At 40.8% G+C, this 22254-nt stretch overlaps 2 protein-coding genes across 4 annotated transcripts in view; both read right to left on the reverse strand.

The window, feature by feature from the left end:
• Positions 1-20460, reverse strand: NOXRED1 (NADP dependent oxidoreductase domain containing 1). 3 transcript variants are annotated; one of them, XM_027066276.2, is made up of 7 exons: positions 20321-20460; positions 16116-16287; positions 14249-14448; positions 9759-9939; positions 9010-9161; positions 8135-8357; positions 1-232 (listed from the first exon to the last, which is right to left on the reverse strand). In XM_027066276.2, the coding sequence occupies exons 1-7, from the start codon at positions 20355-20357 to the stop codon at positions 55-57; spliced, it is 1143 nt and encodes a 380-aa protein (XP_026922077.1). In that variant the 5' UTR covers positions 20358-20460; the 3' UTR covers positions 1-54. The 3 variants fall into 3 exon arrangements, with proteins under 3 accessions (XP_026922077.1, XP_026922079.1, XP_026922078.1); XM_027066278.2 differs by lacking the exon at positions 20321-20460 and adding an exon at positions 16819-19410; XM_027066277.2 differs by lacking the exon at positions 20321-20460 and adding an exon at positions 16815-19410.
• The window catches only part of VIPAS39 (VPS33B interacting protein, apical-basolateral polarity regulator, spe-39 homolog), a 24317-nt gene continuing 21617 nt past the window's right edge, over positions 19555-22254 (reverse strand). The window contains exons 18-20 of the mRNA XM_015071597.3: positions 21858-21947; positions 21352-21456; positions 19555-20603 (exon numbers count right to left, since the gene is read on the reverse strand). Of these exons, the coding sequence (XP_014927083.1) occupies positions 20583-20603; positions 21352-21456; positions 21858-21947 (216 nt within the window). The 3' untranslated portion in view covers positions 19555-20582. The remainder of the gene's footprint in view (positions 20604-21351; positions 21457-21857; positions 21948-22254) is intronic.

Consider the following 22254-nt stretch of genomic DNA (forward strand, 5'->3'; position numbering starts at 1 on the left):
AGGGTACAACCATTGTGGAAGGGAAAAAAATCCTGATTCCTGAGGTCTCTTCTCTTATTGGGAGGGAGAGCCTCTGGAGACCACTGGCTGCTGTTTTTTGGTTACGGAGATGCCAAATGAATCACAGTATAGAAGGGTAAGGTGGTCCTGGAGAGCAGTACTGGTTGAGAGCTGCTGACTAAAGGGAGTTTCCTTGAGTTGCACAGCAGTCAGATCAAACCAGGGGAAAGGCCTGGAGTGAAAAAAAAATACTGTTACTTTTTAACGTCTGTTCAGTACATCTGATTTGGCTGTTAAACAGAACAGGAAATAAGGTACTTTATTTTTATATCAAATTAATTAAAATTCATAGTTAAACATTCAGCTAGAACTATTCACTATGTGGATTTAATTGTACTTATGATTTTTGTACTTATGCACATTTTTCTAAGTGTGCAGGAATTCATAATTAATTAAAGAATGATTATAATAATGACATTGATGTTCTTTTCAGTATATTTCCCTTGAATTTAGAAATAGAATATGTAAGAGGATCATGGACATTAGGAATACAAAAGATCTCATTTCTTTTTAGCTGTTCTCTTCAACAGGGGTGCCTGGGTGGTTCAGTCGGTTAAGCGGCTTACTTTGGCTCAGGTCATGATCTCATGGTCGGTGAGTTTGAGCCCTGCCTCGGGCTCTGTGCTGACAGCTCAGAGCCTGGAGCCTGTTTCGGATTCTGTGTCTCCTTCTCTCTCTCTCTCTCTCTCTCTCTCTCTCTCTCTCTCTGCCCCTCCCCCACCTGCACTCTGTCTGTCTCAAAAATAAATACTAAAAAAAAATTTTTTTTTAAAGATATCTTCAACAAATGGGGTGCCTGGGTGGCTCAGTTGTTAAGCGTCCAACTTCAGCTCAGGTCATGATCTCACGGGTTCATGATAGGGGTCTGTGCTGACAGCTTGGAGCCTGAAGCCTGCTTCAGATTCTGTGTCTCCCTCTCTCTCTGCCCCTCCCCAGCTGACACTCTGTCTCTATCAAAAATTAATAAAAAGCATTAAAAGAAAAAAAGAGGGGCGCCTGGGTGGCTCAGTCGGTTGAGCACCGGCTTCAGCTCAGGTCACGATCTCACGGTCCGTGATCCGTGAGTTCGAGCCCCGCGTCGGGCTCTGTGCTGACAGCTCAGAGCCTGGAGCCTGTTTCCGATTCTGTACTCCCTCTCTCTCTGACCCTCCCCCATTCATGCTCTGTCTCTCCTGTCTCAAAAATAAATAAACGTTAAAAAAAAAAAATTTAAAAAAAAAAAGAAAAAAGATATCCTCTTCAACTTATTAAGGTATATAGATCAACACATGTATAGGGACTTTCAAGTCTTTTTTTTTAATCTATAAGTTCCCCTTCCTCTTTTTTTTCCTTGCAGTTTTTTTGTTGAAGAAATTAGGTTGTTTATCCTCTAAAATTTCCCATATTCTAGATTTTGCTGATAATATCTCATGGTCATTTAACATTTTCCTGTCTCTTGAATTTATATCTATACTTGATCAAATTCTGGGGTTTTTTGTAAGAGTATTTCATCTATATCTATTTTTATCCAGAAATACATTGTCTCTCTTTCTGCAGTGTTAAGACTGATTAATGGATTCAGTCTGATCTATTCATTATAAAGCTCCCCCATCAACTTTTCACCTATAGTTGCCTAGATTATTTCATTAGAGTTTACAAAATGATGATATTCTACCACTCCATTTGAGAAGGAATCTTTCAACTTTATAAATAGTGCCAGAAGCCAAGAGAAAACATCCTACTCAGTAATTTAACATTAAAAACATAGCCTATTTTCAAGTTCATTTGTCACAGCAAATATTGAGAGTAGTTACCTCTTGAAAATGGGATTTAAGGGAGGTACTTTCACTTTCTGTTTGGTACATTTTAGTTGATATCCTATTTACTATAAACATTTGTTACTTTTCTAATTTTTAAAGTCATTTTTTAAAAATTCACATGAAAAATAAATGCATAAGGATTTTGGAAAATAATAGGGGTACCTGGGTGGCTTAGACAGTTGAGCGTCCAACTTCGGCTCAGGTCATGATCTCGCAGTTCGTGAGTTTGAGCCCTGTGTCAGGCTCTGTGCTGACAGCTTAGAGCTTGAAGCCTGCTTCAAAGTCTGTGTTTCCCTCTCTCTCTCTGCCCCTCCCCTGTTCATTCTCTATCTCTCTCTAAATAAATAAACATTAAAAATTTTTTTGGAAAATAATAATGAAGAGGACTTGCCCTTTCAGATACAAAAATATAGAAACACATTACAGCAATTAATCATAGCATGGGAGCTTTGGCATGGCAAAGGAAACAATCAGCAAAACTACAAGGCAACCGACAGAATGGGAGAAGATATTTGCAAATGACCTATCAGATGAAGGGTTACTATCCAAAATCTATAAAGAACTTATCAAACTCAACACCCAAAAAATAAATAATCCAGTGAAGAAATGGGCAAAAGATATGAATAGACACTTTTCCAAAGAAGACATCCAGATGGCTAACAGACACATGAAAAAATGTTCAAAATCACTCATCATCAGGGAAATACAAATTAAAACCACAATGAGATACTACCTCACACCTGTCAGAATGGCTAACATTAACAACTCAGGCAACAACAGATGTTGATGAGGATGCGGAGAAAGAGGAACCCTATTGCACTGCTGGTGGGAATGCAAACTGGGCCACTCTGGAAAACAGTATGGAGGTTCCTCAAAAAATTAAAAATAGAACTACCCTATGACCCAGCAATTGCACTACTAGGTATTTATCCAAAGGATATAGGTGTGCTGTTCTGAAGAGGCACATGGACCCCAATGTTTATAGCAGCACTATCGACAATAGCCAAAGTATGGAAGAGCTCAAATGTCCATCAACTGATGAATGGATAAAGAAGTACGTACACACACACACACACACACACACAATGGAATATTACTTGGCAATCAAAAACAATGAAATCTTGCCATTTGCAACAACATGGATGAAACTAGAGGGTATTATGCTAAGTGAAATTAGAGAAAGACAAATATCATATGACTTCACTCATATGTGGAATTTAAGATACAAAATAGATGAACATAAGGGAAGGGAAGCAAAAATAATATAAAAACAGGAAGGGAGACAACATAAAAGACTTAAATTCAGAAAACAAACCGAGGGTTGCCAGAGGGGTTGTGGGTGGAGGGAAAGACTAAATGGGCAAGGGGCATTAAGGAGGGCACTTGTTGGAATGAACACTGGCTATTATAGGTAGGGGATGAATCACTGGATTCTATTCCTGAAATCATTATTGCACTATATGCGAACTTGGATGTAAATTAAAAATAAATAAAAATAAAGTTGATGACAAAAAAAATCATAGCATAGGAATAGAAAATAGGCCCACAGTTCAGAATACAGTCCAGAAATATACCCATAAATATCCTGCATTTTATTAAATAATAAAAATCATATTTCAAATTGGTAGGAAAAGGAATGGCCACTCTATAAATAATGTAGGACAATTGGCTTTCCAAAATGAATACAAGATACTAAAAATCCAAAACTGCTTAAAGATTTAAATATTTTAAAAATAAAATACTAGAAGAAAATATAGAATATCTTAGGATGAAGATGGTCTTTATAAATATGGTTTAAAACGCCAAAGCCATAAAGCAGTGATTTGACACTTTTGACTACAAAAATGAGAATCTCTGAGCAGCAAAAGTTACCAAAAAGAAAGAAAAATATGGAAATTATTTCCAATACACATAATGTATTCCTACTGAAAACCTTCTCTGAAACAATATATAAAAGCAAACAAAAGAGAAATGAATAGGCAAAGAATATATAATGAGAACGAGAGAGAACACAAGAGCAACAACTTGGAAGCTGGAAAAAATATGGACAAATAATAACACTGAGCTGAATCGAAGTCAGCAACAGGGAGAACCAAGACACAGTCCATTTACATCATAGAACCCACAAAAGACTCAAGATGTAGTGGGACCCAGTACATCAGAAGTGGAGATGAGATGGGACTCAAAATAGGATGATGGACTGAAAATCTTAAAAAAGAGAGAGACCCTCACAGCACACTACCCAATGCTGCACAGTTAGGAGACTGTCCCTCCTCCTCCCCAACAGAAGATTTATTCTCTAGAAGAGTTAAATAGAGGGTCATGGGGGGCACCTGGCTGGCTCAGTCGGTGGAGTGGGCAACTCTTGATCTCAGGGGTCATGAGTTTGAGACCCACATTGGGTGTGAAGATTACTTAAATATATAAGACTTTAAAAAAAAATAGGGAGTCTCTGGACAAGGAGACAATAGGCACTGTTGCGGGCAAGGATTTGCTGAATAGAAGGGATATAAAGTAAAAATATATAAGCAATAAGATGACCCCTCTTCTTATATACATGCATAGCTTTCTTTCCCCCAGTTGGGTCCCAAAGACTTAAACCAATATTCAGCGTTTCCCAAGGAAATAGCTGACCAAATCACTCTGTAGTAATGACTACAGTAACAGAGTTTCCAATCAACTTTTTAGTAACCGGACCTTAAATATGAGCAAAGCTCTCCATATACGTACTCGAATAAAGCTTCTCAAATCCATGATAGAAACCAAAACAAGTGATCAGTACAGATTCCTCACAGAAGAAAAAAAATTCATTTACATTCTCAAAGGGATAAGAGATGGTATTGCATAGTGAAATGACAACAGGATGCTACATAAAAAGGAATATTTTGAGACTTAAAAATTTTGAAAATATTCAGAATATACCAAAAATTAAAATATGCTCAAAATATGATAGCAAAAACAGTATAGTTGAAATCTCTCAGAAAATAGAAATAGACAAAGATATTAAAAATAGAAAAGATAGGGGCACCTGGTTGGCTCAGTCAGTTAAGCATCTGACACTTGAGTTCACCTCAGGTCATGATCTTGTGGTCGTGGGATCGAGCCCCATGTTGGGCTCCATACTAAGCATGGAACCTGCTTGAGATTCTCCCTCTTTGTCCCTCCCCATCTTCCTAAAAATAATAATAATAACAACAACAACAACAATAATAATAATAATAATAAATAATTTAAAAATAGGAAAGATAAAGAAAATCAGAGTTTCAGTCCAGGAGGTTCAACATTGGACTAAAGAGAAGAGACAAAACAGGAAAGGGGAGGAAATTATCAAAGACATAACTGGAGAAAAGTAGAGAATTTGACACTCAGGTTAAAAAGGACTGCTGAATGTTCTGTTTCTTTTATGGGTACCAGTTACATGCATATTTCCTTTACAATAGTTCATTAAACTGCATTATTTAGGAATTAATGGAATATGCACTTTTCTGCATAAGTGTTATATTTCACAAAATTTTTTTTAATTAAGGGGGAAAGGAGAAAGGCTCACCATGTGCCCAGCACAGTGAGTTAAAATAGACCTACATCAAAAATAAAATAAAATAAAATAAAATAGACCCAAATTTATCACCCATCATAAAATTTCAAGGATACTGAGGTCAAAAGATCCTAAAAGCTTCCAGGGAGAAAAGGAACAGATTTCAAAAAAAGTTTGAATTCAAGAATTAGAATGGCATTGTACTTCTCAACAGCAACTCTGTCTGGGGCGCCTGGGTGGCTCAGTCAGTTAAGCGTCCAACTTCAGCTCAGGTCATGATCTCACAGTTCGTGGGTTTGAGCCCCTTGTCAGGTTCTGTGCTGACAGCTCAGAGCCTGGAGCCTGCTTCAGATTCTATCTCTCTCTCTGCCCCTCTCCTACTCGTGCTCTGTCTCCCTCTCTCTCTCAAAAAATGAGTAAAACATTTAAAAATTAAAAAAAAAAAAAAAACCCAGCAACTCTGTGAGACAATGAAGCAATGCCTTTAAAACTCTGAGGCAAAATTACTTCTAACTTAGAATTCTACCCTGGCTATGTTCTCATAAAATATTAGGTTAGAATAAAAACATTTTCAGACACAGTCTCTATAATTACATTGTTTTCAAAAGAAGCTACCGAAAGAAGATATGATCCACCACTATGAAAGAGTAAACCATACCAGAGGAAGAGGGATCCAGGAAAAAGAGATCCAATGTAAGAGAGAAAAAGGAATCCCAGGCTAAGGGTGAAGGGAAATCCCCAAACTAGAAGTGCTTCACTGGCCTTTGGTGATTAATTAGAATTCGAGAGATGGGAGACAATCAAGGATTACTTCCAGGCTTCTGTTTAAACAACTTGGCAAAAGAGCATGTAATTAGGTAAGAAACACCAGCAGAGCAGGTATGAGAGCAGGTATGCTTCTGGACATGTTGAGTTTGAGGGGAGATGGTGACTACAAACTTAACTTGGGTATAGAGTTGACTCTAGGCTAGAGAAAGAGTCATTTGCTGTCAGTGCAAAGATGGCAACCTAAGTCCCTGAACTGGAAATGATCACCCATGAACAAAATGTAGAATGGCAATAAAGAAGGCCTAGGACACAGCCCTGAAAACTCCCAGACATAAAGATGAGGCAAAAGAGGAGCTGGCAAAGGAGGGGCTAGAGAGACAGGAAGAAAATGAGAAGAACCTAAGGGTATCATGAAAGCCAAGAAAAGAGATTGCTTCAAGAAGGATTCAAGAGTTCCAGGTTCAATAGTCAAGGAAGAGGAGGATTAAAAATTGCCAAATGAGGGGCACCTGGGTGGCTCAGTGGGTTGCGCGTCCGACTTCAGCTCAGGTCATGGTCTTGCAGTTCGTGAGTTTGAGCCCTATGTCGGGCTCTGTACTAACAAACGGCTCAGAGCCTGGAGCCTGCTTCAGATTCTGTATCTCTCTCTCTCTCTCTCCCCCTCCCCGACTCATGCTCTGCTTCTCTCTGTCTCTCAAAAATAAATAAATGTTAAAATAATAATAATAAATAAATTGTTCGGGCACCTGGGTGGCTCAGTCGGTTAAGCTTCTGACTTGAGCTCAGGTCATGATCTCACAGTTCATGGGTTGGAGCCCCACATCAGGCTCTGTGCTGACAGCTCAGAGACTGGACCCCACTTCGGATTCTGTGTCTCCCTCTCCCTCTCTGCCCCTCCCCTGCTTGCTCTCTCTCTCTCTCTCTCTCAAAATAAATAAACGTTTAAAAAAATACTTAAAAAAAATTGCCAAATGAATTTAGTGGCATGGAAGTCACTGGTAATAAGGGCAACAGTTTTTCCCTATTAGATTATCAAAGATTAAAAAGATTGATTCTTATAGCTATCAAGGTATGGAGAAATGGCACACTCATACACACTGGTGGAAATGTAAATAAGCACCACATTTTTTAAAGAATTTTTTTTTAAGTTTATTTATTTAGAGAGAGAGAAAGTGTGTGCGTGCAGGCATGCAAGTAGGGGAGGGGCAGAGAGAGAATCCTAAGCAGCCTCCACGCTGTCAGTGCAGAGCCCAACATGGGGCTCAATCCCAACAACCTTAAGATCATGACCTGAGTCAAAATCAAGAGTCAGACACTTAACCGACTGAGCCACCCAGGTGCTCTAAGCACCACGTTTTTGATAAGCAATTTGGGAATACCTATCAAACATAAAATGTATATACCCTCTAACCCAGAAATATTCTTCTAGAATATTCTAGATATTCATCCAACAGAAATATTGGTACAAGTGTGCAAGCTATGTATAAAAATGTTCATATGCAGACCCTTATTCAGATTTTGAGGCAAGGAGAAACTACATTACCATCAAGAATAAATAAGATGAATAAATTCAATGAAATAATATACCCAATGGATCCCTATGCATTGTTTATAGAGTAGATATGATTGTACTGACGTAGAATGGCATCCACAACATAGTAAATGAAAAATCAGCATATATAGTCCCCATGTTTCAAAAATGTACAGATATAGATATGCATACACATTATAATACCATGGTAATATAAATGTTTGTAAATACATAGATTAAAAGACAAAAATATAAAACTCACTGGAGGTAAAGTCTATGAAACGGTATTTGAGGAGCAAAGGAGAGCTTTTGCTTTTCCACTAGTTGGATTTTTCACAAGAATGTATTATTTTTATAAAATTTTAAAGATCACGTGAAAGGAAAAAGCATCTGCTAAGATGTGTGGGAGAAATTAGAATAGCCAGCTGTCTGATGCCTTACCTTTTCTGAGATAGGTTCTTGGTATAGACTTGGTTGACAAAATCACCTAATTGAAATTTGGGGCAAGATGCTCCATCCTTCTCACAGTCTTCAAAGTGCACAGAGAGGAAAAGTTCATTCAGATGTTGCAGCACTTGTAAGTGGGGCATGTCCTTTGCGGTGCAGATGTTTAGGATGGCGTAGAACACTCCCTCCAACCACTTGATATTGAGGATTATTCCCCCTACACATTAATGGGAAGGGAAATACCAGTCAGCACCACCAAAAAGGTTTGCCGGGAACACAGGACAAAGAACAGTCACCTTTTTTCCAAGACAGGTGGGTCATATGAACCTCAAGATAAGCAAACACTCCTCTTTCTGGGCCAAGAGCCCTGATTGTGCCCTTTATAACAAATCATGTATCAACCCCACCACAGGAGGACAGGTATGACTAATGTAGACATTGCTAATGGCAAAAGCATCTCTAGAAATCTCTAGAATGATCCTCCCAATAAGGAGAAGAAACTAAGGAAAAATGCAAGATTAGAGCAGGGAAATGCCATTTAATGCCAGACAGCACATCCTCCTGTTTAAATAGGCTCTCCCCTCTGGCTGTTTCTGGCTCAGCCTTAACAGGTCCAAATACTCAGACTTGTCTGCTTTCCTTAATGGAGGCTGCTTTTTGTTACCAAAGCTGTTCCCATTCAAAACTAAACAGCTGAGAATGTATCCAGCTTGTACTCCCCCTACACACATAACCCAAGACAGACAGACACACACACACACACACACACACACACACACACACACACACACACACAGGGATTATAAAATAGTACCAGGCCGAGAGGAAGTAACTTTCAAAAGAGTGCCAAACACACAGCAAGCCTTTACCAGCAGAACTGTAGGGGCAGGTAGCCTGAAGGGTCGCAGGATCTTGGAGGGCAGCTGTGATCTCCTTATTGGCCCCCCAGATGTTGACAAAATCTTCAACACACTGATACTGAGGCCGCAAGATATTGGTGTGGTTCAGCAGGAGTTTCAACCTGAAAGGAAATCCCCCAAGACATGGAGTGCTGGGCCAGGACTATCATAAACCACCACAGGATCCATTGCATTGGATCATATCCAACCCCAACAACATCCTCCCCTGCACAACACCGCTCAGGGGCAAACATGGGTGGAGGCAGCACTGAGGGCACTGCTTATTAGTTGGACTCTTTCAACCACTAACACTTAGTGAATGTTGTCTCATGCCAAACACCAGGCTAGACAATAGGGGCACAAAAATACTATTTGACACATGCTGTGAATCATTTTTCATGTTGGTCACTGGTGGTTTCCCTTCCCATTAATGCACAAGGGGAACGCTAGTCAGCCTCAAGTAGTGGGAAGCAATGCGCCATTGCAGTTCTAAACATTTGCACATCAAAGAAAATGTTCCACCCACAAGTGCTGTTTGTGGAAAAGTGGGGAAGACACAATTAGAAAGGCTGGCTGGGTGTGGCAGGAGAAGCTGCTTCTACCTTATTACCGGGAATGACCAACTCCATGAGGTAGGGGGCCAGGGTGGAGGTGGGGGGTAGAAGCCAGATATGAGGGGATATGGTTCTGCCAGTTCCGTGCTCTCCCTAACAGGATACCTGGCTATTGGGATAGCAGCTGCGAAGCTGTACACAATGCAACCTTTTTCCAGGTGGGCTTGAATTTCCAGACAGATAGTAGGCAGCTGAGATGGCAGGCAGCAGAGGAATATCAAGTTGGCCCAGTTCACCAGATAAGGGTTATGGTAAAAGCACTGGATTCCCAGTTTCTGGAACTCATCTGGGAGGGATAAAGGAAGAAAGAAAGATCATAGTACAAATGAGTTTGAGCTAAACATCAACTATGGGGAGAGGATGACAATTACTTCATCTCAAGTCCTGTCGACACATAAATCAAAGAATTTCCCTCACATCTTCTAGAAGACACAGGTAATGCCCTAACCCCATTATCAAAGCAGCTAGCACCACTGCAACAGTGCTTGAGATTACAATTCATCCTTATCTTCTTTTAGACCTAATGCTAGAATTTTTCAGGTTTGTTTGTTTATTTTTGAGAAAGAAAAAATCTGGAAGAAGCCTTCTTGCTCTAATTTACTGAAGGCTTACCACATGCCAGATAGTGTACAAAGTACTCTACGTACATTGTAAGGGAATCCTCACAAGGACCTTCTGAGACAGAGATTGGTATTATTCCTATATTACAAATGAGGAAACTGAGGTTTCAAGAAATCATTTGGCTTGCCTAGAGTTACACAGCTAACTGGCTTGAGCTCTCAGGTAGGAATGGCTAAGAGAGTGGAAGAGTATAGGGCAGAGGCTGGGAGGAGTCTGGAAAGATATACTTATGGTTTCAGTAAAGTAGACACAACTGACTGTTAACAAGATACTTTTAAATGTTGAGAGAAATGTGGTAGCTCATGTATTTTCAGTATATCAGTCACTGATAGTTAATCATTTGTACTTTTTCAATATGGATTTCAAAAGTAAAAATGTAAACTCACATAAGGCAGCATGTTTTAATTGTTATTGGAAAACAGAATATTATAGACATTGGAGGGGTGAGTTTTTATTTTCACTACCAAGAGTACATGATACATGTGATGCTATTGTTATCTGGGCACTTGTAAACCTAGAAGATGGACAGGACAAAGAGGAAGTTTAAAAAATATACACAAGGGCACCTGGGTGGCTCAGTCAGTTGAGTGTCTGACTCTTGATTTCAGCTCAGATCATGATGCCAGGGTCATGGGATTAAGCTCCACATCAGGCTCCATGCTGAACATGGAGCCTGCTTGAGATTCTCTCTCTCTCTCTCTCTCTCTCTCTCTCTCTCTCTCTCTCTCTCCCTCCCTCCCTCCCTTCCTCCCTCCCTCCCCTGCTCATGCTCTAACATAAAAAAAGAAAACATGCACAGCCATTCTTCTTTCATGTTTTGCTCTCAAAAGTGTACAGACTCTGATGCTAAGCATTTTGAGTTCCTGCTTCCTGACACAACATGCAGTGATATTCTAAAACTACAATTTCAGGGGCACCTGGGTGGCTCAGCATCTGACTCTTGATTTCAGCTCAGGTCATGATCTCATGGTTCATGGGGTTGAGCCCGGCATCGAGCTCTGCGCTGGTAGTGCAGAGCCTGTTTGGGATTGTCCCTGCTCATGCTCTTAAATTAGTTAATTAATTTTAAAAACTGCAATGTTATTATTAAAAAATATAGTGCTTTCCAAGGAATATATGTACCTTATTGAAATATCACATATACTAGTCCTATTGATAAGATTTCAGAGATTTGTCTTGGGTGTAAGATTTTTTTCAAGTTTCTTTAATACAGAAAGAATGCTTGCAAACTAATAAGAAAAAAATTAGAAAAAAATGTTCAGCATTCCACACAAAAGTTGAACAAAAAGAACTCAAAAAAGATGAAATAGCAATAAACCTATAAAAAATATTCAGTTCTTCTTGGAGAGTGTTATGCTAAGTGAAATAAGCCATACAGAGAAAGACAGATACCATATGGTTTCACTCTTATGTGGATCCTGAGAAACTTAACAGAAACCCATGGGGGAGGGGAAGGAAAAAAAAAAAGAGGTTAGAGTGGAGAGAGCCAAAGCATAAGAGACTCTTAAAAACTGAGAACAAACTGGGGCGCCTGGGTGGCGCAGTCGGTTAAGCGTCCGACTTCAGCCAGGTCATGATCTCGCGGTCCGTGAGTTCGAGCCCCGTGTCGGGCTCTGGGCTGATGGCTCAGAGCCTGGAGGCTGTTTCCGATTCTGTGTCTCCCTCTCTCTCTGCCCCTCGCCCGTTCATGCTCTGTCTCTCTCTGTCCCAAAAATAAATAAAAAATGTTGAAAAAAAAAATTAAAAAAAAAACAAAACTGAGAACAAACTGAGGGTTGATGGGGGGTGGGTGATGGGTATTGAGGAGGGCACCTCTTGGGATGAGCACTGGGTGTTGTATGGAAACCAATTTGACAATAAACTTCATATATTGAAAAAAATATAAATAAATCACCTTTATAACCTGAAAAAAAAATTCAGTTCTTCTAGTGATCAATGAAGAATATATTAAACAAGAAAAATTTTAGTCATATTTAAATGATTATTAAAAAAAAAAGGATTCCCAGAACTGACAAGAGTATAGTGAAATGGGTGTTCTTTTTTTTAAAATATCATTTATTGTCAAATTGGCTTACATACAACACCCAGTGCTCATCCCAACAAGTGCCTTCCTCAATGCCCACCACCCACTTTAGTGAAATGGGTGTTCTTACACAATTCTGGTGAAAGCATACATCCCTTTTTGTAAGTCAATTTGAAAAACTATATTAGAAGTTTCTTTAAAAAACTAAACAACGTACCATACGATCTAGCCATTCCACTTCCAGGAATTTACCTATGAAAAATTGAAGCATTTGTCCACACTAATATCTGTACACAAATGTACATAGTAGCCTTATGTATAATAGCTAAAACCAGGAAACACCTGGATGTCTACCACCAGCTGAACAGATAAACTATGGAATACTCATGCCATGAAGTACTACTCAGAAATAAAAAGAATATCAATATGTGAAACAACATGGGTATGTCTCAAAATAATTATGCAGAGTGAAAGAAGTCAGAATGTAAAAGTACAAATTGTATTATTCCATTTATATAAAATTCTAGAAAATGCAAACTAATTGATGGTGACAGAATTCAGATCAGTGGTTTCATGGGGAGCTGCAAGGAGGTAGAGAGAGAAATTACAAGGAAAGTTTTGGGAGTGATGAATAAGTTCATTACCTTAATTGTGTTGATGGTTTCACAGGTGTACAAAGATGTGTCAAAACACAGATGTGTCAAAACATCAAACTGTACACTTTGAAAATGTGCAATTTATTATACACAAATTATATCTTAATAAAGATGTACTTATTCTCTGACCTAGTAATTTTATTTTTTAAATTATGTGCAAGGAAATCCAACCAAATACAACATAAATTACCATACAGCCATATTTTGGGATACTAGATAGCCTTAAAATCATTATTTTGAAGAATGTTAATAGGAGAATATGCTTATGATAAATTAAGTGAAAAATGCAGAATGCAAACAACTTTGTACAGTATCAATTACTGATATAATCTGATATGAGCAGAGAAATATAGGAAGGAAATGGTAACCCTGGTAAGGGGATTATAGTTATTATTTACTTCATTATAGAATATTCTAAATTTCCTATAATATACATAAAATTATGTTATACTTTTATTACTGAAGTATAACTTGTATACAGGGCACACACACATCTGAAGTATCTAGTCTTATCATTTTTGACAAATGCATACACCCATGTAACTCATACCTTTCTCAAGATATTGAACATTTTCATCTCCCCAAAAAGTTCCTTTGGGTCCCTCCTCTGTCAGTCTCCCCAGAAGCAACCACTCTTCTGACCTCTATCATCATAGACTAGTAAGTAAAATTATTATAAAACATTTTTTTCAAATTTAGTAATTGTCATTTTTAAAAACACAAGGCCAAATGTTTGGAACTGGTTAATAACCACCAGACTCTAACTGGTCCAATGAGAAGATCTGAACTCTCTTTAGAAAACTTTTCTGTATCAAAGACTCAGAAAGCTATTTTATCACCAAGGGCACAGGGAGGAGAGATGGATATAAAACATTTACAGGGAGAAGAAAGTTTTCCTCTTTTTTTTTTCTTCCAGTAAAAAGCAAAAGACTTATTTGATCTGAAGAGAAACAAAAGCATGAGAAGAAAGTTGTTTTAAGGAACAAGTTAAAACCCATCTTTCCATGGGCCCCTGGCTGGGTCAGTTGGTGGAGCTTGAGACTCTTGATCTCAGGATTGTGAGTTCAAGTCCCACATTGGGTGCAGAAGTTACTTAAAAATAAAACCTTTAAAACACACACACACACACACACACACACACACACACACACACACACACAAAAACATCTTCCTAGCTTTTCTCAGGGCTAGCAAGCAGAGAACTCAGCGTGTTGCGTGCAGGGGTTCCTCCTTCAAGGAACCTCTTCAAAATGGCCTCATCAACACCTAAAGAGCTACCACACACTGCTCCTCACCCAGGGCCTCTGGCCTGCGAGTGGAAATCCTCAGGTTCTCAGCAGGGATGGGGACAAGCTGAAGCAGTGCACGAGCCAGCTGCTTCCCAAGGTGGCCACCTCCAATGATGCCCACCTTTAACTCATCATCATCATCAGGAGTGTCAGCAAGCAATCCAGTCAAGAGACACCTGGAAGTGTGCTTCTCACGTAATGATTCTCTGGAGAAGGAACACACAGACACATAAATGAATATATGCCTGTAGCTCTTAACTGTCAACCTCTGGTGTTCTCTGCTTTAACTTCCTCATATGGCAGCCTGGTGGCACCTTTAGTACTCCAGAGATAAGGCATTCCAATCAAGTGCCACTTGTCCAGTATCGCTAGGGAATGAAATGTTTCTCCTGAGTGAATTTTCCAGAAAGAAAAGCATACCCCTTCAAGGGACCGAAACTTGTTTAAAACATTTTTAAATGAACATTTGTTGTTGTTGTTGTTGTTGTTACATGCACTGTGCATTTCCCTGCCTTAGACACAAGTTCTGAATATTGAACTGTTTGACTCAGGACTATCATTGTGAACAGCCAACTGTTTATACATCATCCTGGAACACTGTGGGCCAGTTCCTTCACTGTTTCCTATGCAGACAGCTGTCAATTTTCATTGACATCATGATAAGCATACCTTTTCTCACCCTACGCCTACTCTTTCTAGTTGCTATTTCGCTTTTGCATAGATCTGGGGAACCAGATAACTTAGCTTTCTTCAAACATGATTTCTAAAAGTGGTGTATAAGGGAAAACAGACCTGAGAAACTGAGGACCAAGGGTTTGAGGCCACTCTTTCCAGAGGCTCACTTACTGGTTCTGGATGTGTTTCCTTGGCCCAAGGTGAACAAAGTCTAACCTCTGAATATATAAGGCATTGTTTTCTGTTGTTATACTATCTTATATTTGTTCTATATTTCTGTAAAAATTGGTCTTAAGCTCTGGAGTTTCCATATATACATCACAAGCCACATTCTATTTAAGTTTTCTAAGTTGAAAGGAAAGCATTTCCTCTGTGTCCAATCCTCCCAAATAGAAAATGCCTCCGGAAGTTTCATATTTTGATTTCTCACCACTCATCTGGGATGCAACCAAAAGGTTTATGTATTCTTATCAGTCAATCAATCAGCAAACTCATTAAGCAGACTACCTCTTTGAGTTTCTGCTGTATCTGTAACATGCTCAATTTAGATCTGGTCCCACCATCTAGGAGTTGATCTAATTTCCGAGAAAAGTAGTCTGGTGGCAGGGGAGCTACCAATGTTAAGGAGTAACCTAGAGTTATAGAATCCAGGAGTCTGGTCTTAAGTACCTTGCTCTCATACACTTCTTGTTTAAGTGTCTGAAGCCGCGTTGTACAAAGACACGAGAGGTCAGGACTAGACTGAGAGTATTCCTGGAATACTGTATTCATGTAAGTAACCTGGCCAAAAGGACCCCCAAAGTTTCAGGTGGTTTTCCTGTTAGGGAGAATTCCACTATTAGCTTAGCCCCCAAATTTTCGGCCAATAGCCAGAGAATAGCTAGATGTGGTAGCTGTAGAAGCCAAGTTGGTGGTCCCAATGAGGGATGAATGGATGAATGAATGAACTGATGATCATTTAACCAATCTACCCACCAAAAGGTAATCACAAGCCATGCTTTGTTATGTAACCACAGCCAAGGGATTCTGGTATGCATTTCCTGGTGCTTTCAGACCAGGAGTGATTGACTGTGGGTTGGAAAAGGTAGGAAGACACTCCCCCTGCCAAGTCTATCCTCCAATATAAAAAGTTTAAGTCGTTTGGATTCTCTGCAGTGGGATTCTTCTCCATCTGCCTGACCTTGGAGACCTAGCTTACCTCAAATTACAGAGTAGCTTGCAGAAGAAAGTTGCATGGGCACAGGCCTTGATCACCAGCCCTCGAGAACGGCCCTGCAAATACAGCCAGCTGCAGTCTTCCTCTTGAATCCCATACTCAAACTGCAGGGATTCAAGGTCCTCAAGCAAGTCCATTTCCAAGCCACCATCTCCTGCAGTGATAGATACCAATCAGTTTGGCTCCCTCTCTTAGAAGACAAGGGAGTCTACGCAGGAAGGTGTGTGCCCCAGTCACAAGCTCTTGTGATGGTGGGCTTCAGCACCTCTCTCCTCTCAGATTCTGTACTTGCAGCGTGAGTCCTGGAGGATTCCTAAGCTCTGACTGCTCGCGGATCAGGAATATCTGGATTCATGAAAAACCTGAACAAAAATCCAAAGTGATGGTCATCTACATAGGCTACAGCCACGTTTTTCAGCAGATGCATTTACTTTAGCAGTGGGTTTCACAGGTGGTTGTGGGCCAGGGCCTTGTCCCTTCTATTCCCTCCAAGATTTTAGAAATAGGACTGAACATGTACACACCACTTCAAAGGAATTCTTCCCTTTCACTCAACTCTGTGTTCCCCACAGGATAGGAAAGGGCCCAAATTTAACATGGTCTCTTTTCTAGGCCAAGGACATCTAGAGTTTTAGAAAATGAAGCCAGAGATATGTAAGCCCATTTACATATATCTCTCACCAACCAAAATGAGGAGAAGGTGGCTTTACTCCTAGGTACTTCTGGTCGTGGAGAGTAAGAACTACATTTCTAGGGAGAATTACCCAAGAAAGTTGTCATTATGACTCCTTAGCTACCAGATTACTTCAGTCTCTGAGCCTTAAAGGGGCCAGCCCCACCCAGAGGTTTTCTAGACTTGCCTCATGAGGACAGGAATTCTTTTTGCTACTCCTAGGAGCACTACACCAGGGCAGTATGGGATCCTCCCTTTCCTAACAGAAGGTTCTGGACATCTAGATTTTTCCCAGACTGGAATATCATACAGATCCCAGCACTACTCAAGGTGTTATTTTTCATACCTCTTCTTTTTGTATTCAAGCTACTGAAGAATAAGACAAGTCAATTCTTGGGATATAATGTACCCCATAGTGACTATAGTTAATTATACTAGATTATATACTTGAAATTTGCTAAGAATAGATCTTAAATGTTCTCACCACACACACAAAAGGGAACTATATGAGATGACAGATGTGTTAATTAATTGGACTCTGGTAATCATTTCACAATATATATAGCAAATCATCATGCTGTATACCTTGAACATATACAATTTTTATTTGTCAATTATACTTCAGTAACGGTGGGAAAACAATCAGTGATATTCAGAACTCTATTTTATAGCAATGGCAAAATTGAGACCAGAAATCAAAACTATTCAATTCTCTAATCCACTTTTTAAAAAGTAATCTCTATACCCAATGTGGGACTCGAACTCATGATCAAAAGTCTCATGCTGCATGGACTGAGCCAGCCAGGCACCCCTCAAATCTACTTTTTAAATTAAAAGAAATTGAGGTAAAACTCACATAACACAGCCATTTGGAAGTGAACAATTCAGTACATTTGCAGTGTTGTACATGCTCTGGAACCTCTAGTTCTAAAATACTTTTATCCTCCCAGTGAAAGGAAACCCTGTACCCATTAAGCAGTTACCCCCCACTTGCTCGCCACCCTCCTCAGCCCCTGGCACCGCAAATCTTTTTGTCTCTGTGGATTTACCTTTTTTCGCTATTTCATGTGACTAGAGCCATACAATATGTGACCTCTCGTGGCTGGCTTCTCTAATCCTTTGCATAGAAGGGCTCCTATGTCACTCACAATCTCAGCACTTGAAGTGAAGAGTATGGAAATTCTTGTCAAGTCTGAGAAATACTTCCTTTGATCAAAACAGCGAGTAGGTCATCCTAATGTTGCAAGTGATATTTATTGTTCCAAAGGAAAGACAAGTTCAAAACCTCCCCCCTCAGCACTGGTTAACCTGTACAGGCGTGGATCCTAGGCCCGTCCTTCACTAATACATCCTCAAAAATGTGGATCCAGTAGTTGTGGCTTGGTAACATGTCAAGTTTGGCGAAGCTGAACTACATTTCCCAGAATTCCCTTCCCTCAATGTTTCCAGTTAGGGTGTGCCACAAGACTTTTGCACAGGATCTGGAAGGCTGAAACAGCAGCCAGCTTGTGTTGCTTGCTTACAAGGCCTGGGCAGGTACTTTGCTGGCGACCGTGTTGATGCGGAATAGCAGCTGGACCCATGATCACTACACTTTCCCCTGGATCCTCTTACAGCTTCTCACACTCCTGGGCCAGGTTTGTGTTCAGTTTTGTGACAAAGACCACCAGCTAGTTTTGCCTGCAGGACACCCACATCCTCAACATTGGAGGCGGTGACAGCTGACACAGGTTCCTGTCCAGCCTCATGGCCTCCATGTTGTCCTTACTTTCCCTCACATTTTCTTCATCTTCCCTTCCCCAATGCCTGCCCTATGGACATCCACCTCTACCACCAGATACGAAGACAACCTTCTAGAGCCTGTTTAACCAATGGCCATACTTGAGTAAAGTCAGATCCCTGTAATGAATCCCACATATAGACAGACTATATACTCCTAGACATTCTGCTTCTCTAAATGAACCCTGATATACTAGTTAATAAGGTTAATGTGGTTTGTTATCGGCAAATAACTTGAGCACAATTTAGCAAATTGTTTCTTGAACAGCAAGACAGATGGTTAGGGAAGGAACTATGAGGTTACCTGGAATTGCAAAGGGGATCTCAAAGTGGAGGAGCAAGAGATAGAGTCTAATCCCCCGAAAGCAGGGTTTGTCAGCATTTGCATTACTGACATTCTGGGCAGGATAATTCTTTGTTGGCGGGGGCTGTCCTACATGGTAGGATATTTAGAAGCATCCCTTGCTTCTACCCACTTGATGCCAGTAGCATTCACCAGTTGTAGCAACAAAGCTTCTCCAGATTTGGACAGTCTCCTGGGGCCCAAATTCTCCCAGTTGAGAACCACATGCATTTAAGCATGCTCTGTGCCTCTATACAACATCTCTTCTTTCTACCCCTTCACCTGCTCCGCACAGTCACAGGAGCATAGACTTCTACAAGTTCCAAGAGAAACATGCCCCCCTATGACAGGTTAAGATAGTGAGTCCAGAGAGAAAGGGATTCACCCAACATCACACAGCTTGTCAGCAGCAGAGCTGGGACAAGAGGCCAGGTCTTTTGTTTCCAGGTACAGTGCTCTGTTAACCACACGGCTGTACTTTGCCATAAGCACTGTTACTCCATGACCTGACGTGTGTTGACAGACTACTGAATGCGGTCACTGAGGCAGGTTTGTAGTGGTCCCAAGAGACAAGGCAATTATTTCATTGTTCTGCACAAAACAATTGGGAGGGAAAAGAGAAGGCACCAAGGAAGAAATAGCTTTATTAGGAGTCTAGGCATGTCGGGGAAACCCAATTCAGTTATAGAGAAGAGAGGCTTCTATTGGTACAGAGCAAGAGGCTAGCACTCCAGAATACCCTCTTGAAAACCAAGCGTGAAACTAAAACCTCCATCTTAATATCCTAACCGTCTGAAATGCTGCTGAGTTTAGCCCTGGTGGACCTTCTGAAAGCTCCTAGTGAAATAATGAGACTTGTGCATAAAGGAAGAGCTCTCCAGCACTGCTGAATCTTAGCTCCATATAAAGTTACGGGTCTGGGGTGGGAGAAATAGAGGAAACAGAAGTAGATAACAGGGATGTCCTTATCTCCCACACAAGGCCATCTTGGTGTGCAGGTGAAAGAGGAACCACAAGTCTCAAACAGAGGCTAGACTGGGGCAGCAGAAGGACACTGGCTGAAGAAACACGACGTCTGGGCACTCTCTGTCATTATGTGGAGGACTCTGTGCAGTCTGGTGTGAGGGCACCTCCAACAGCTCCTGGCTATACTGGCACCCCTTCCTGAGGTCCCTTGAGAGAGAGCCATTTTGGTTCTATTCTGACTTCATTCAGAGCAGAACTGCCAATGTCCAGCACCAAGTCCAGGGTCATAATTAGCTGAGAGGGATGGAGTGGCCATCCTATGATCCCTGACCTCTTAGTCTAGGAGACTTCTTTTCTAGAGCAGTCATTTTCCCAGACCAAGAGAGATCTTGCCCAATATGGGCCCAATCTAGAAATTATTCCCACCTTCACTTGAGCACCAGGTGGAGAGAATCTTTCTCATGAGTCAGAGCTTTAGATCTTGGCCCTTAGATGATGATTCTTGGACAGAAGATCAGTCTGAAGCTGTCTGTGCCCAGACGCTGGTTTCTGTCCTAAGAGTAGCAGACATTGCCTGTTGATGATGGGTCCAAAGCGATGTGATACTGTAATTCTCCCAACAAAGAGCACTCTCTACTATAGGCAGGAAAGGAAGAAATGAGGCAGGTTTCAGGGTAGCTAATGCCACTTAATTCTTCCATCGAATTTGCTGTGGAAAAGAACAAACAATGATCAGTTTCCACTGACCCCTACAGACAGGCAGGGGAATACAATAAAACAAGGCTCACAGCTAGGTAAAGTAAGAATAAGGAGAATGGAGGGGGAAGTTGAAAAATGTTTTTCTAATATGTAGGGGAGTTTGCTTATTCAGAGATGAATTAAATACCCATTCTGTATCTTACAAGCCTGATTTAGGGCATTTATTCTGGCTCTGCCCTCCTCAGGACCAAGATTCACTAGCTTTAGATGACTCCATGGTAGGCTCCCAAATATCTAACAGGGAGCTAAGCTCTATGTTAACAAAAAGCTCAGTAATTTCATGCTATGAGAGATGAGTCAGTTGTGTTGCCCAAATAGCTAAAAGCTGTTTTAGCCACTTACTTCCAACCAGTAGATCATACCTGGCCCCAGAAAACTACCATCTGGATATTCTGCGTCTGCAGCAGTCATTCCCATTGTCCCTGGGCATGTACCTCCTACCTGATGTGTTTAACGATTATCAAGGTACTATGTGAAATCTCTGCCCAAGGTCCCCAGATTACCCCTGGATCATCCCACATCTCAGGAGTAATTTCTGCCTTTCAAAGCAGCGCTTCAGACCCTTAGGCTCACAGACTCTTATATCTATGATGCTCAGCTAACTGTAACCCCATCTTGGCCTTGGGAATATATACTTGATGCTACTTTGGGGATCATCTCCTGAGACTGCTTGCAGGGGGTAAACTGTAGCTGCTTACCGAGCTATTCAGAATGGCATCAATCTTCTCCTCCTCTGCAGATCCTTTATCCACTTTGCTCCTGTATGCTAGCAACTGCTGACGATCCTTCAGGTCCCGGCAAGTCTGTACCAACACACAGCAATAAAACTTCCAATGAGCCTTCTCTACAAGGGCCTTTTTCTTCCTGCCACTCCCAACACTGGGCCAAGGTTCAAGGAGAGACTGAGAGGCTACAGTGGGAGGACAGTGGGGTCAGGCACCTACAGAATTTCTTACTGAAGAGCTCATGTGGCTGGATTCAGTTCTATGAATTCTCTGAGTGCAACAAATTTATAAAAAAAAAGAGGTCAAAGGGCTGGGAAAATAATACAGGAGAACAGGTCTCCAAACTAACTCTTGCCAGATCATCTTGTCTGTTAAAGCCAAAATTGAAAGAAGTACCATAGGATCTAGACAGAGAAGATCATAATCCCCCACTCTCCACTGAGGGTCTAACTCAGGCTTCTCCTTTCTTAGGGACTCACATCAATGACGACATCATGGCACTTGAATTTGGTGGCTAAGTTCAACTTTGTGTCCGCATCTTCCACCAGATTAACATACTCTTGTAATATCTATAGGAAGAGGTACTTCTGATTAATGACTCCCAGACTCATAAAACAAAGAGTTCTAAAAGCTACACAAAAAAAAATCCTGAGGAAGGCATGAGTTCCATATCTGATGTCTACAATTCCCACCATCAACCATAAGACTAGTTCTGCAATAGGGAGTGAGGTAGACTCTATGCGGTACTTCCATGCTGGCCCAGGAGAGACAGGAAGAGCACACTCTGCCTTACCCTATAATTAGACATCCATGCCAGCAACAGGTGTGTTCTAGATCTGATCCGGTGCTGTGCTCAGTGCTACTTGATGTCCTTTG

The sequence above is a fragment of the Acinonyx jubatus genome, chromosome B3, assembly GCF_027475565.1.
Source record: "Acinonyx jubatus isolate Ajub_Pintada_27869175 chromosome B3, VMU_Ajub_asm_v1.0, whole genome shotgun sequence".
Classification (NCBI taxonomy): Eukaryota; Metazoa; Chordata; class Mammalia; order Carnivora; family Felidae; genus Acinonyx; species Acinonyx jubatus.